Raw genomic sequence first — 15,273 nt, forward strand, 5'->3', positions numbered from 1 at the left:
TGATTGCCATTTTTCGCAAATTCTGGAAACTGCAGGCACGTTCACGTGTTAAATTACCTACCGAAAAACAGGCTATCAAAGCTACCTTGTGGTCGTCTATGCACCCGAAGAGGGTTTCTGCAACCTGGACAGATAAATATTGAACGCTGTGTATAAAGCATGCAAGTATGACAATTTGTTTACAGCAGCAGCCATCTATCTGCGCTCACACATTTTCAAGCAAAGAGTGAACTTTCAAGAAAATATTTCTCTTCACTATAATAACAACGATGTGCAATAGAGTAAATGTAGTTCAAAACCCAGTCAGAGCCCAAGGAGCTTTTATGTGCTAACTGCCCACACCAAAACCTGCATACTGCTGCCCACAGTAAAAAAAGCTGAGGGAAACTTTCCATGTATGTTGAAAAGCAATAAACACTAATATTCAGAAGTGTGCGACGTACACGTGTTTCCAGAAAGCAAAAGTTAAACCGAAAATCATTTTTGCAATGTTTATTTTGAAACTGTGCAAAACCCCAAAGTAGCAGATCAAATATCCTTTACAACAAATCAATACGCAGGCATCACGAAGCTCATACAGGTGCCAACACAGCGTAAATCAGGCTGTACTTGAAGAAAGTTATTATGAAATGCGTGTTAAACAGCTGAAAAACAACTGCACCTTGTGCAGGAGATAAAAAATTTGCACAGAAAACATTCCAGGAAAACAAGCCATACATACATAATCACACATATACAAGGACCGTTCAAAAAGTTCGGTCTCTTGGTCTGTAACATATTAATTTACAAATACAAAGATTACACAATCGGAAGAAAGCTTGAAACATTTTCCTTCAATAAAAAAAGTTCATTTTTTGTTACCCTAACAACAAAGAACTTGCATTATCGATACACTGGCATTTGCTCACCATCAGGAAAGAATGGGGCTGGCCAATGGAGATTTACGCACTGAATTGGTGAGCTTACCGTCAGACAAAAAGGGCATGCCTTTTAATTGCTACTATACAGCTTTGGGACAAGCGGTGAGCCACATATGGCACTATGTCTGGAATATACACTGAGAGGCAAAACATCTCACAACTGCAGCTTCTTTAATGTGGAAGTTGTCTTCAAACGTGTGGCCAAGCACGGCCAAGCGCTGTCATGTCAGCTATCAGGTGATAAATATCCATCTGAAATTCCAGATTGTCCAGATCTAGTGCCACGTGACCTGTTGCTGCTGCCAAAGCTGAAGGAACAGCTGAAGGGCATGCACTTTGTGTCTAAGAATAAGTTCGTTAATGCAATTCATAGTTGTTGTAGCCAGCAGCAAACTCATTCCCTGACAGCACACAAACACTTGTTTATCGACGCAGGTGCATCATTGCTGGTGGGGATGTCAAAAATGATCTGTTCGTTTGAAAAAAAAAACAAGACATTCCACGCTTTCTTTCGAATTGACACCTTTTAAATTCAACAAGGTAAAGGCGCATTATGAACTAGAAGGTAGATTTTAATGAAGAGCCCTCGTACTACTACTAGCAGGGACTGCAGAAAAGTGTTCTTGCATTAACATCGCTGAAAGAGATTAGTAGCAAATATTACAGTGCCTGTAGCTAAAAACACATGAACAAAAATCTTGTGGAGTGAATCCCACGAACTGCATGTTCAACCCGCCACATTTTGGTGTTTCTATGTGAGTAAACACACTACTGGCGGCACAGCAGCGCTTCACAAAAAACTCAAACCCAAGTTAGTCGTAATGCGGCATTGTTACACCAAAAAGATTGCCTCATTGTGAATTTATCAACAATATGAGCCACAGTAACTACACAAGGTCTGCCCAAAAAGATCTAAGCTTCAATATTTACAAAAACCTTAGTAAAAGAAGGTGGGATGCCTCATCCTCCTCCTATTTGTTTATTTAAGTACCCTAAGGTCTCAGTTGTGCATTACAGAAGGGATGAGTGCAAGAAAATTTCAAAGTTACACATGAACAAGGGTTAACGTCATAATGAAACCAAGTGTCCAAACAACAAAATAATACAAGCTGTATTTTACATTGATGCCAAATTATCCACCTCGAGCGGTAACATTTCTATGCAACTCGGCAGTACAGAATGCAGTCAGAAGACACAGGTTGACGTCACAGGTCGAGAGACTTCGCGTATGTTACAACAAACCAGAACACTATGCAGTGAGAAGACATACAGGTTAGGCATCTCAGGCTGCGTGCCTTTTTCAAATGGTATCAGGAAATAACCCTTCAACATGTCAAGCACTGTCAATAGCTTCTTTTACAACAGGTGGTCACAAAGGTCATCAATGCAAAGCAGCAGACCCTTGCCTTTCACAGTGCGGTTGTTTAGGCAGTGGTAGTCAATAACTATACTCTCTTTCTCACAAGGCGGAGAGGGCTGCTGTACTGCAACGTGGTGTCAGAAATTAATGCCCATGACTTGAATCCCTTAGTTATTCTTTTCAGCATGCATTACAGGAGAAACAGTATGACAGGGAAACCGGCTTGCTTCCAGGCTGTTCGATTTTCATTTCTGTTATATCAGTGCTACCAAATTCTTCTATGCTAAGTGCAAACCACATCCTGCATTTATTTAAGAGAGAACACAGTTGGTATGTCTCTTCATCCGAAATGCCAAACTTTGTGTTCGGCTCATGTTGGTCTTAGCTGCCTATGTGCCATAAAACACACTTCACCTGAGATACAGGAGCCAATCCACAAAGAAAACAGCACAAAACACGTGGACAAAAGAGAAGCAAAATAAACAAGACCAGTCTGTCGTGTTTGTTTCTCTTTTGTCCCCGTATTTAGCGCAGTTTTCTTTGTGAATCACGCACCAACTAGACCAAACTAGAGTTCTCCAGGAGCCAATAGTAAGTACAACTAATATTGTTTGCAGAAAGGCTTTGGGCTCTTCGTTAACAAGTACATGCCCTCCTTATCAGTATACAGAGCAGAATAATTTGTGTGGGTCTACCCTGCCCTCAAATGCATATTTTCGTTACTGCACTTGGACACAGCAGTACTGAGCTCATCCGCTGGCTAGAATGACAATACTGGTATGAACTGCCTGTGTGTGGAAGAATTTTGTCGCTTTCGTAGCACAAAATTACTTCTTTCTCCAAAGTCAATTTGTCAACAAGCCCTAATTCTCACGCCTCTTGTTGATCGAGGAGTTGAGTGCGGCCTGCGTGTCTTACGAGAAGCAGGCTGGGGAGGTCAGTGACATGGGCACCAATGATCTCAGGTCCAGTGCTTGTCATGCTGGATCCCATATTGAAGTGCGTGGGCTGTCTGCTCTCGCTCCGTCGGCACTCTAAAACAGTGCTAATACATTCCCTGTATATGTTGACATCCCTTAAAGGGCCACAGAAAGGGGTGTTTCAGCTTGGCTTTAAAAAGCTTGCACTATGTAGAGCATAGGCCACCGAACATCCACGCGTACGAGACCTCAAAAGCGAGCGGGAAATTTACAATGCACTTTCAAAAATTCCTGCTTTCACACCTCGCGGCGATGAAAGGTGCCGGGCTTTCGCGCAAAAACCTGGCATAAGATGTCGCGTCGTGCAAATGAGGTCAGCAGCCAGGGGTTATCATTGGTTCACAACGACAAATCCTTTGAGATGTTACTCGCTACCGTGGCCGCGGCCACTCCGCGCACGCCGCAGCCGGCAGAGGTAAGGTGGGGACCGAGTAAGTGGGGCCGAGGAAGGAACGCCGCCGTTTTGACGTGCAAGAGGAGAGGGAAAGGTGCGAAGACGCGGAAGTTCAAAATTTGCCTGCATATAACTCAGCTTCCACAAAACGCATTAAAATATTTCTTGCTGGAGGATAATTATGAACCGCCGTCTTCTAACATCCCAGACACCTTTATTGAGAGCCCCTTTCTGGGTCCCTTTAAGTCAAGCAAAGCGGAGCGCTGTGGGGATTATCAACCATATAAGATAGACTAAAAGCACACGGCTACGTTTGAGCTCATGCCTAAGACAGCAAGAAATGGAGGTGCTCAGTAGTGTCACACATATCCAACTACCCCAGGCAATTTCAGGCAGTGCAGTCCTCTAGATGCTACTGCTCCTAGTGATGCTTTTTCCAGTGACACTCATGACGTGCCTTGTCAGCTGACCCTCTCACAAAAGCCAGATTCTTTCAGTCAGAGCAGCCGCTTGTGAAGCCACTGTGCAATAACAGCAAGAAAAGGGAGCGCTCAGCAGCTGCCACCTGTGACAACTAAAGCTTGCACACTTGACTAGCTTTCCTTCTTTGAAGTATCCCACAAAATTCCCTTTTAGGGTAACCCTTAGTTGCTGAGCTGCTGTGCTTTTGACCTCGTTGATAGTCAAAAGTCTTTTGCCTAATGATATCGGAGTAATAAAAGCAAAAGGATGCAAGGAGCCACATCTCGGCAGTTCAGCGGCTCAGCAAATGTGAATGCTGTCACCTATGCACTACACCAGACATTATCAATAGGCAGGTACACTATAGGGATCAAAATAACAGCCATTCATTGCTCACAACTGACACCGTTATTCTTGTGATAGCATCTTATGAGCAGAAGCTTTTGTGTCTAAGTCAACAGTTAATCAGCCATCATCACAACATGTGCTGAGAAGTCATTTTATGATGGTATGGCAGTATTCAGCATTTTAATTATGGGTTCGTGTGTACTGTGCTGGGCTAAATTTTGCATGATAAATCTTGAGCTGCCATAGTGGCTCTTGAGACTTTGGCATTTGGCTTCCATCCCAAAGTTTCCGGCTTGGCTGCAGCAGCCTCATTTCAAGGAAGGCAAAATGCGAGAACGCTTTTGTACTGTGCGAAAATTCTGTGTACAATTTTCATTTCTTTGCGTGCTGTGGAATGTCACTGCAAAGAGTCAGGGTTGGCCTGGAGGGCTTGAAGCTCACTAACGCCTGTGCAGCAGCCAGCGCTGCAAAGCCAAGCGCACCTGATGCAAGAGCAGCGACACGGGAGAGCACATCGGCGGCACTGTTCACGGGTCCTTTGATGTGTCTTATATTCATCGTAAATTCAGAAATAAAACTCAGGTGCCGTATCTCTCATGCAGTGTATGAGCTTTGATCCACACGAAAAGCAAAAGTTAAGGGCTTGTGGTCCGTGAGCACATAAAAAACGGCTTCTTCCAAGATGCGAAGAAAGTGTCGAATGGCGAGACAGACAGCTAGCAACTCACGGCCGAAAGCACTGTAGCGCGTTTCTGTGGTCTTGAGCTTCTGGGAGAAGAAACCCAGAGGGCACCAGCAGTCGTCCTGAAGCTGTTGCAGGATGGTGCCTACAGCTGCACCAGAGGCGTCGGTGATAAGACGTAACGGGATGTCAGCTAGCGGGTGCATGAGCAAAGTAGCGTCGGCAAGGGTGTTCTTGGCTGTTTGAAAGGTGGTTTCGCCAGCTGACGTCCACTTGAGAGGAGTGTGAGGACCATGCGGTGACTTTAAGAGATCGGTGAGAGGCAGGATAATGCAGGCAATGCTGTGCAAAAAATGTCGGTGGAAGTTCAGGAGGCCGAGTAACTCGTGATGCGATTTGGGGCGAGGAAAGTCGTGGATGGCGTGTACCTTGCTTTCCAAAGGTCGAATGCCCTGCGCTCTGACGTGATGGCCAAGGAACTCGATGGCGTTGACGCGAAAAACGCACTTGGCCAGATTGACGACGAGACCGTGCTTTTTGAGGCGTGAAAAGAGCAGGCGCAGGTGTTCAGCGTGTTCTTCTGACGAGGAACTGGCAACCAGCAGATCATCGAGATATGCGAACACAAAATGCAGGCCACTGGTGACCTCGTTGATGAAGCGTTGGAATGTCTGAACAGTGTTCCGCAGACCAAAGGGCACATGGACGTACTCGAAGAGGCCAAACGGTGTTACAATTGCAGTCTTAGGGATGTCTGCGGGCTCCACCGGGATCTAATGGTAGGGATTCACCAGGTCAATCTTGGAAAATATGGTCATGCCATGCAGGTCGGCCGCAAAGTCATGAACATGAGGGAGAGGATATCGACCCAAGACAGTGCGGGCGTTAAGGGCACGATAGTCGCCGCAGGGGCGCCAATCACCGGCGTCACATTTTGGCACCGCATGCAGTGCCGAAGACCAACTGCTGGACGACGGCCGAATGATGCCCAACTGCAGCATATGGTCGAATTCGAAGCGGGCAATGATGAGGCGGTCGCCAGCAAGGCGGCGCGGTCGGCAGAGCACTGGAGGGCCCGTAGTGACTATGTGCTGCGTGACGGTGTGACGGACGGGAAGCTCAAGGTTGCTGGGCCGCGTAATGGCAGGAAAATCGGCTAGAACAGCAGAAAAGGTGGATGACGGCAGCTGCAGAGCGGCTTGGAAGATGGGGTTGGCCAGGCCAAGAGTTACGAGATAGTCTGCTCTAAGGATGGCAAACCGCACGTCCGCGATAATGAAAATCCATCAGAATGTGCGGCATAAGCCCAAATAGAGGGTGACTGAGCGCTGTCCTGGGAGGTGTTGACCGCCTGCAAAGGCACACCTTGCACATCGCGTTGCCGATCGAGGCGGGAGGCAGGCACGACGCTAACCTGTGCACCGGTGTCCACAAGGAAGCGGCATCCCGAGATCGTGTCGGTGACGTATAGTAGGCAGCTGGATGTAGAGCCAGAATCACCGGTTGCCATCAGTGACTCACAGGCGCGTTTCCCAGCCATAGGCAAGGCTGCCGGCACTGACGGGCAGCAGCGCCGAACTTGCGGTGGTACCAGCAGAACCTGTCACGGGCAGGGCTCGATCAATGACTGGAACGATGGCACAACCATGGTGAGAGGAACGCTGGTAGCGACGAGGAATCGACACTCGCAGTGCGACAGTTGTGCTTGTGAGGTGGTCGATTTTAGCCTCGAGAGTTGAATGGCGGTCGACGAGAGTGAAATAATTGCAGCCACAGAATGGGGGGGCCAGAGTAATCCGAGACACGGTCAGCCAACTCTGCGAGCTTATCCAAGCTAACATCACCTGCTGCAGCCATGACGACCACGAGGTCCTGAGGCAGGTGCTGAAGGAACAGCTCATAAAGTAGCGGGCTGTTGAAGTCCTGTGGGTGATCGCTGAGCAGCTGTCGCATGCAATGGAGGAGCTGAGTGGTCGGCAGTTGCCAATGTCCTCAGTGCTGAGCAACTGCTCCAGGTGGCTGTGCTCAGAGATGGTTTTCCGGGCCAGGACCGTAGCCTTGAAGTGATCATATGAGGAGGAAGGGTCAGGCGTCTTCAAAACGTCGTCAAACTCATCCATTTCCGCAGGGGAGAGAGTCGACACGAAGTGGAGATACTTCACGCGTTGTGAAGTGATGCGCCGAAGGTCGAACACAGTCTCCACTTGTGCGAACCATACGGCAGAATTCTGAGGCCAAAATGACGGAAGCTGAACGTGGACACTGGCGATGTCCTCCGCCTCTGGTGTATGAGACGGGACTTAGGGCCTGGGCGCCGCAACCGTGGTGGCGTTATCCGCGTCCATCAAGTCTGGGTTCACCAAACTGTAGAAGGACAGGGACTTAGTCCCCTACAAATTAACAGAGCGCGACGCAGACGAAGTGATCAGGCCGGGAACCAAGAATCAACTGTCCTTATTCTACTCCACACGTGGCCCCACATAACCAGCGCGAGCTCATGTCATGAGCTGAGGCAGCGCAGCACTGCTGATGGTGATAGTGCCGCTACACAGTGCACTGAAAGACAGGGGGGTGTGTCCAGTCTCATTCCCAGCATGTTCAAGGCATTTTTCTGCCTTTGTAAGTTATAAATTTGCCTCGTAAGAATTTGGAGAGATACACACAAAATCTAGCACCTTTACACAATTGGTCAGCTTTCGCAGAACTGGAATCACATCAATCTGGCTACTTGGATATGTGGAAACAACATGAGGCAGTATGAATCCTGTCCCTCGGTGTATGTACTGGTCGTCGTGCTCAAGCAGCCTGTTTACAACTATATAGAGTTCTCCAGCATACTTAGCAAAGCACTGAATTGATGCAAAGTTTCAGTCCACATTAACTACATACAAAACTGTGAAATTGTTTCACTTCGGCTGCTTTGCATAAAGCACAGAAGGAAATGTCTGTGCACCAATTGTAACTTTGCTGTAAGCCCTGACATTGTCCACTGAAGAAAAGAACGAAATCAAAGCCCTTCTGGCTACTTCAGATGATAAATAACAGCATTAGACGACACTTTCGTGAAGTGAACACTTTAAATCTTGCGTAACACAAAATCAACATCAGACATCTCCTTTACCTCATTCTGGAGAGCACTCAGCGCATTGCTCAAGCCAACTAATTGTGAAAGCTGTTTCTCAACGCTCTGGGTTCCCTTAATAAGGCGCAGCAATTGCCCATTCCTGTTCTAAAAAAAAATGCTGATGTGCACCAGAGTGGGCCTTAGTTTCTCACCGATTCAGCAAGATGCAAAAGCTGATGTACATTAAAGGAGCAGTGGCGTGCTCCATATAAGGCCTGAACACCATCAACAAATTTGAATAACGATTTTTCTGCCACATCAACCTGCTCGGAAGAAACAGACTGACAGTAATATATAGATTCCACTAACAAGGAGATTAAAGTGCTGCAGGTAAGCATCTGGTAGGATGCCAGACAGAACAGGAAAACAATAAAACAGAAGCCATGCACGCAGTTCATTAGCCTTCCAGTAGCACCTATGCTTGAGGGAACGCGGAGTTCTAGTTATGTAATCTGGTGGCTTAATCGCTAGAAGTTTGCTGTCCACCACATCTACCCGGCGCCCAATGTACCATGGCTGACCATGATGTTTAGTGTGAAACCAAAGACAGAGAAATGTTCTCGCCACCCCAAGGAGGACACAGTGCATATAATCAACCATGAAGCCAGTGCTGCAGTCGAAACCTGGGATGAGGTTTACAACAGTAGGGCCTTTAACACCTTTTACCTGATGGCCTTTGCTGCCAGCTTGTCCAGCTTGCCGCCTCATTCTATGAGCATTCCTTAGAGTGTACGTTTTCCCAGGGATGTAAACGTGTACGTGACATTTGCTTGGCAGCAGTTGAGATTTTCCTGGGTGCTCGCAGAATGAGCAACCATAAAACCCATTAAATTGCCGAATTCATTGCAGCATCGCTCTTGCCACAGCATCAACTGATGACACAGGAGCAAAGACATATGATGTTACAGTTTTGCCTGTTTCTAGGTGTCTCCATGTAAGCCCGTTAGTTGCAAGGCGACGACACTCCAAACAAAAAGGTTTCAGGAATATGTTCATCAATGGTTTTACACCAAACCACAATAGAGTCAGGATTTGAAACTTTTTTCGAATGAGAGGCGGAAGTTCTGGGATAACACAGTGGACTGGCCAAAGGGATTTTATGGAACTCTTGATTATCTGTACACCATCAGTATACCAGAGGAGCAAGAAGTTAAATTCTGATGAGTGGGCAGCACTACCTTGGTACATTGCGCCATCCACAATGTCTCCCAGATGGTGATCACTGGCTGAACTCACTCTTTTCATAAAATACTTATATATTTAGTCATTTTCAAGAAATGATCGTAATGTGTCAGTCAACCTCATCTGAAAAAAACTGCCACGGTCATGGCACTCCTCATCACAGCTGGGGCAGGCTGTCATGTCCACTTCGAGATATTCCTGAGAGTTTTTGCAAAAATAGTGTCTGCACTTCTGTGACTCTTTGAAATCCTGACAACAACTTGAAGAATTTAAATGTTGTAGTTTGGAAGTGTGTTGGAAGATTGCAACAGAGCTGAAAAAATGAACAAAATCTGGTCCAAGCACTCTCTGGTTAGTTTAAACTTAAAAAACAGTACCATTAAATGAGGTATGCGTCAACATTGCTGAAAGCACTGCCCTCAAAAAGTGCACGCTTAGTAGCGTCGGGGCTCCCAGAAGCGATTTATTTACCAGACCCTGCAGAATCAATCTCAGAAGTGGAACTGTCCATTGGATCATCCTCCTCACTATCACTGCATGAGGCAGCACTGGATGTACTACCCTGTCCATCGTCTAATGTTGAGGGTGACAAAGTGCCACTAACGCAGTGGCTAGGAGTCTCGCTGGAGCCAGGAGTCTCACTGAAGCCGGAAGCCTCGCTGGAGTTTGCTGCAAATGATGCTTGCCAGCGCCGACAGGTTTCCCGTGGAAGCTAAAATACAAATTATAAGTGTTTGTACTTCACATGAGCATTTCCAGCAACTCAGTTATGATCTTGTACTCCTTGAAGTACTCCTACTTGAAGCCAAGTCAAGCTCGCTTCTGGTTGCACCCCAGTGAGCATGCTCTCAATGGCACGTTATACCTTTTCCTCCAATTGTAACAATCTGAGTATGCTCTCAATGGCATATTATACCTTTTCCTCCAGTTGTAACAATCTGAAACAAGCAGATAACAAAGTAAAGAATGGCAAAGCACAGGAAATGTAAAGTAATGAAAGAAATCAAGAAGGGACATAAAAAACTTTCTGCACAATGTTGCAATATGCAGGTAGTGCCATGCCTGAACTGCCATGACTAAGGACAATTTGATTAAAGTGCGATTGCTAGAAGAGATCAATTTCTTGGTATTTCATGGCTCTCTTCGCATCTCTTCTTAGCAACAAAATGTATTCTTGCATTTTTACTGAAATTAGCTACCAACAACTGGAGTGGAAACCAGCGTTCAGTTGGGTTGGGTTTAATGGCACTAGGCTACTAAGGCCATCATGTGCCAAATGCAAGGTTTAGTGTGTATATAGGTGAGAGATATCAAAAGGGTTGTTTAAAAAATCATATCTTGTTTAAAAGCTTTGCTTCTTTCAAGAATGAAACGACACATGAGATATTGACGAGTGAATCTTGCCCTAAGATTAGGCTGGGATGGAATGGGATATGTTTGTCAAAAAGAAATCTGGGAAGTGTTTTTTCCTCAGTTTATCCAGTCCTTTACACGAGCATAAAATGTTCATTACTGTCATCTTCTCCACACAGCTCACATGCTGCTCTCTGATGTTTTGCAAGAATAAAATTGTGTGTAATATGTGTGTGTCCAATTCGTAGGTGACATAAAATGACTTCAATGAAATGGATACCAGTGTGGGCGGATACATATCCATAAATAGAAAAAGTGCTGCTCGTTACGCATCTAATTTGAAAAAAAAATGGTAGGTAGTGGTAACATGTGTATCTTTTTCTGTAGTTTATAAAGGCTGTTTTCAGTGAAAAATATCATTTATCAATAGAATTAGTCATCAATACAGCCAACTCCTTATTTGACCTAAGTGTCTCTACAAAGAGAGCATGGGAATGTGTAGCCTTTTAACTACGGCACAGCAGTGGCTAATACCGGGGAATCCAATCTGCTGGTTGTTAAAGAACGCAGCAAAAGCTTTTACGAGCATTTTCACAAACATGGAGAAAACAGCCGCTCCTTCACTCTTGGGTAAATCATGATTCATGATTTAAATGATCCCAATATTTCTGCGGAGAAAGCCGCCTCAAAAAATCTCTTTCCACTCGAGGGGGCGTGAATGGAGTATAAGGATGAGATTAAGGCCAAAATTTGGCCCACAGTCTGTATGCCGCTCCGTGTAACATACATATTTCGTCATGCTGAGTCTTCTAAACAACTTCCACAAGCAATCTCTACATTCACAGCCCAGTAAAACATGTTTTGTGGGCTGCATGAACCAGCGGAAGCAGTGAAAGATGTCTGTAAACGCTTTTGCGTATGGAAATGGTCTTTGCTGGTGACGCACAGCCCATGTAGAACAAGACTGTGTTCAAGAATGATCTGAAAGGTAGTTATGTTTATTTGGGTTTCGTGTAAAATTTGTTACCCTTTTCTTTGCCCTCGCGAAGCTCAGGGCTCGGGCGTGGTGAAAACATTGCATGCAGCAAGTTGCAACACATGCACCCAAACCGAGTTCAACTCTCTAAAAACTGATGTCGCTGGAGGGTTCATAGCAAGCTGGGAGCCGTAATTACCAATGTGCCTGAAAAGCCGGGCCTTCGCTGACCACAAACACTCCTTTTCTGGAACAAGCAAATCAATGCTCTCCTTGGACAGCACTACGCTTCGAAAGACATGCATACCCTGAGGTGATGGGCAAGCTGTTGGCGCGCACATCCAGGATGCTCGCACAGGTTGAGTGTCTCCGATGCCCCCCAGCTTCCTGTATGCAACACGCCATTCCCCACAAGTGAGCAGCTGTATGTGGAAGCTGCCATGCACATCGAGCTTGCTATTAGCCACCAACAGCACTCCACAACTTGACCCATGGTAGGCTGTGAAACATTTCTCAGGTGTCCAATGATGGCTAGAAATGTGCCCATGCCACAGCATCATTACGCGATTATCGGTAGGCTCAGTATTTTCAGCTTTTAACCGAAAAACACTGATAAACATCCGCTGGTGAAAATATTACGGCATCGGTTAAAACCCAAAAATGCCACTCTTTGGTTTGTTCATCCTGGCCTAGACCGATACTCAACAAAAAACTTCCAATTTACTTCCTTTCAGAGTACAGAAACAGGCCAGCAGGCACTTGGAAAAGCAGCCCAAGGGGAGGTGGGGGCACTTGAGGGTCTGCCGCCGAAACGAACCCACTAGCATCTCCATTGCTCTAGAAATAAACAATTTGCAGCCATCTGTAAGTCAGCTTCTCTCCAAGGCTTGCTTTTCCAACAACAAGATCTTTGTCCCTGATGACACTTCCTCATTCTTCATGAAATTAGTACTAGGAGCCCTGGTAGGAGAGCTGCCAATGAATTCAGTCGATATGAACCGATCAACAGAATGAGTGTGGGGACGAGTGCAATATAAAAGAGTTCGAGTCAGAGTTCCACAGTTGCCACCAGTACAAGGTGAGCGCCATTGTCAACCCTCATATAAGCAGAGCAGCGATCGAGGAGCGCTCAAAGTAACACCGGCGCTACTAAGACATATGCTTGGGGACATCATGCTTTTCCAACACTCGAGCGATTCAAGCGAAAGTGTGTTTCTGGTCACATGGAGCAAAAGTTCGAGTCAAGGCATGTTAATCAATTTGTCCATTCACCTAGTACCATATGCACCTCATTTAGATTTCAGTGCAAGCTAGGAGAAATATGGAATCAAAGAGTGCACATATGAGAACAGCATAAAAAAATTTGTTTCCTTTCACTACTACAAAATTTCAGTTTCAAGAGCTGAAAAAGTTAAACAAAAGTGTAAACTTTTATATGAGGTCTAAAATTAGAAAGAAGGTCGCCTGTTCCAAATTAGTCAAAAACATGAAGGCAATAAGGCACCCAATACTCACGCAACAGGCAAAAGATGTAGATATGTTTAACATAAGATGTTTCACATAAAATGCAAGAGAGCTTTTTGCCAAAAGCAACACAAGGAGGCGTGCCACTCACTGCTACTACAGGCAGTTACAGCTTTCTTGGCCTCGTATTCCCTCCAGTTGCACCTTTTACGAATGAGCTGTCTGCTTTCATGCAGCGACCATTGCCTATATACATGCCTGAATCAATGCACTGAGCCAAGATCATGTGTAAAGTGTAGACTTACCAGTTGTCCTGCATTCCACAGGTACTTTTTGTAAGGGCCGCGCCTTCTGCTCGGATCCATCTTTGAGTGGCAACGAAACCACAACAGTTCTTGTACCTGACACAATAAGAGTAAAGTGTTTGAAACAGTTCGTCAAGCATATTGTACCCTACACAATGTGACAAAACATTCGAGCGTATATAGTCTATACACCTTTCATGCACTAGCTGGCAAGTTTTTTTTTCTACTTCAACAAGCAATGAAATTAGGTAATAGGAAAAAATTCAGACATACTCTATAACAAAACTGCCACGCCATAAGCATGGTACTATCACAAATGAAGTTTTACAGGATGCGTGTTTTCAGAAGAAAAGAAGTTTATAACTCTGCATCGCGAAACAGCCGTGTGATATTGCCAGCAGATAGAGCATGCACGTACACGTCCCGTTCACTTTTGGCCCTCCCAGTATATGAAATAGAAAACCGAAACAGTATTGTGGCCATACATTTCCCACCACGTGGTGGGGTCATTTGTGCTCCTCTACAGCGCTCGAGCCGTGCCAGGCAGCGCAAAATATTAACGCACATAGCGGCTGTCACAGATACTCCATTTGTTCAAGTGCTGCAGGACAGCGAAACGAATGATAAAAGCACAAGTGCAGTGGCAGAAACAAAGCAGGTACAGTCGCGATCAAAAATATGCGGCCCAGGGCTCCAGTGCAAGGAGTGGCTGCAGGGCCGCACCGCGGCGCTGCTACCTCCGTCGGCGCTCGTTACAAGGGTACACAAAGTGACGACAAAGCTTCGCCCTTACTCTTCCCTGAGCACGCCACATGGCTGATAAATCTCAAGTGCAGCGTTCAGCTGTTTCGCGGCTGACGGTCAGTACGAAGGCGCGCGTCTCCACTTTGCGTCGTTTGGGAGCCGTGCTGAAGGGGAATGCGCGCAGTTCGCCGTTGCCGCCTCGATACTGCTTCGCTCTCGTATGCCCCGCGCGCCGATGCGTGGTGAGCCTTGGTGCACGGGCATTACGGTGCTCAAGAAATAGGGCAGAACAAGTTATTTTCGCGTCAGGACCCCGGCCTGTGAAGTCGGTGAAGCCCTGTTTTGTTTCTGGTAGTGTGTTACTCATAATTTTGTTGCAGCAGGAGCGTGCTTAGATGTTTTTTAGCTTTAAATTAACGATTTTAAAGGAGCGAGCTCCAGCTACTAATTAGGGTTAGCTCAATCAAGCACCGGGCACTGGAGCGCGGCGTACAAGAACGCGAGACGCACGCAAGTATGGAATGCGGACCGAACTCGGACGCTTCCCAGGCAGACGCGCTTAGTCGAAGTGCTGAACGCGCGCCTGCCGTAGCCGGTCTGTGCATCGGAAGACGAGATTTTCGTGTAGGTGCTGAAAGTCACACGCAGCATAGGGTGCCTCGATGCCTCGATCGAGGCACCCTACACGCAGCACGCATTGCAGAGCCCTCTTTTGTACTGACCGTCAGCTGCGAAACAGCTGAACGCTGCACTTGACATTCATCAGCCGTGTGGCGTGCTCAGGGGAGAGTGAGGGCGAAGCTTTGTCGTCACTCCGTGCACCCTCACAGTGAGCGCCCAACGTGTGGTGCCTCGATGCGCGCACCATCGAGGCTCCCTAGCCCGACGTAAAGTCACTGGAACGGCAAAAGTACCGCAATCATCGCCGGAGCCACCTACCTGCCGCCATATATGGTCCAGCGCCGCTGAAGCGACGGCC

General features: G+C 46.5%; 1 protein-coding gene across 9 annotated transcripts in view; it reads right to left on the minus strand.

Moving 5' to 3' along the window:
• Nucleotides 1–477: 477 nt before the first annotated feature.
• The window catches only part of LOC144115114 (uncharacterized), a 37,755-nt gene continuing 22,959 nt past the window's right edge, over nucleotides 478–15,273 (minus strand). For 4 of the 9 annotated variants that reach the window (XR_013311253.1, XR_013311257.1, XR_013311252.1 and 1 more), the window contains 2 exons: nucleotides 13,551–13,646; nucleotides 478–10,164 (listed from right to left, as the gene is read on the minus strand). Coding sequence is in view for 2 of the 9 variants with exons in the window: in XM_077649278.1 (XP_077505404.1) it covers nucleotides 9,916–10,164; nucleotides 10,369–10,390; nucleotides 12,089–12,168; nucleotides 13,551–13,610 (411 nt within the window). In the remaining 7 variants the exon portion in view is untranslated. The other 5 variants (XM_077649278.1, XR_013311256.1, XM_077649279.1 and 2 more) reach the window with 5 other exon arrangements.

The sequence above is a fragment of the Amblyomma americanum genome, chromosome 1, assembly GCF_052857255.1.
Source record: "Amblyomma americanum isolate KBUSLIRL-KWMA chromosome 1, ASM5285725v1, whole genome shotgun sequence".
In the NCBI taxonomy this organism is placed as follows: Eukaryota; Metazoa; Arthropoda; class Arachnida; order Ixodida; family Ixodidae; genus Amblyomma; species Amblyomma americanum.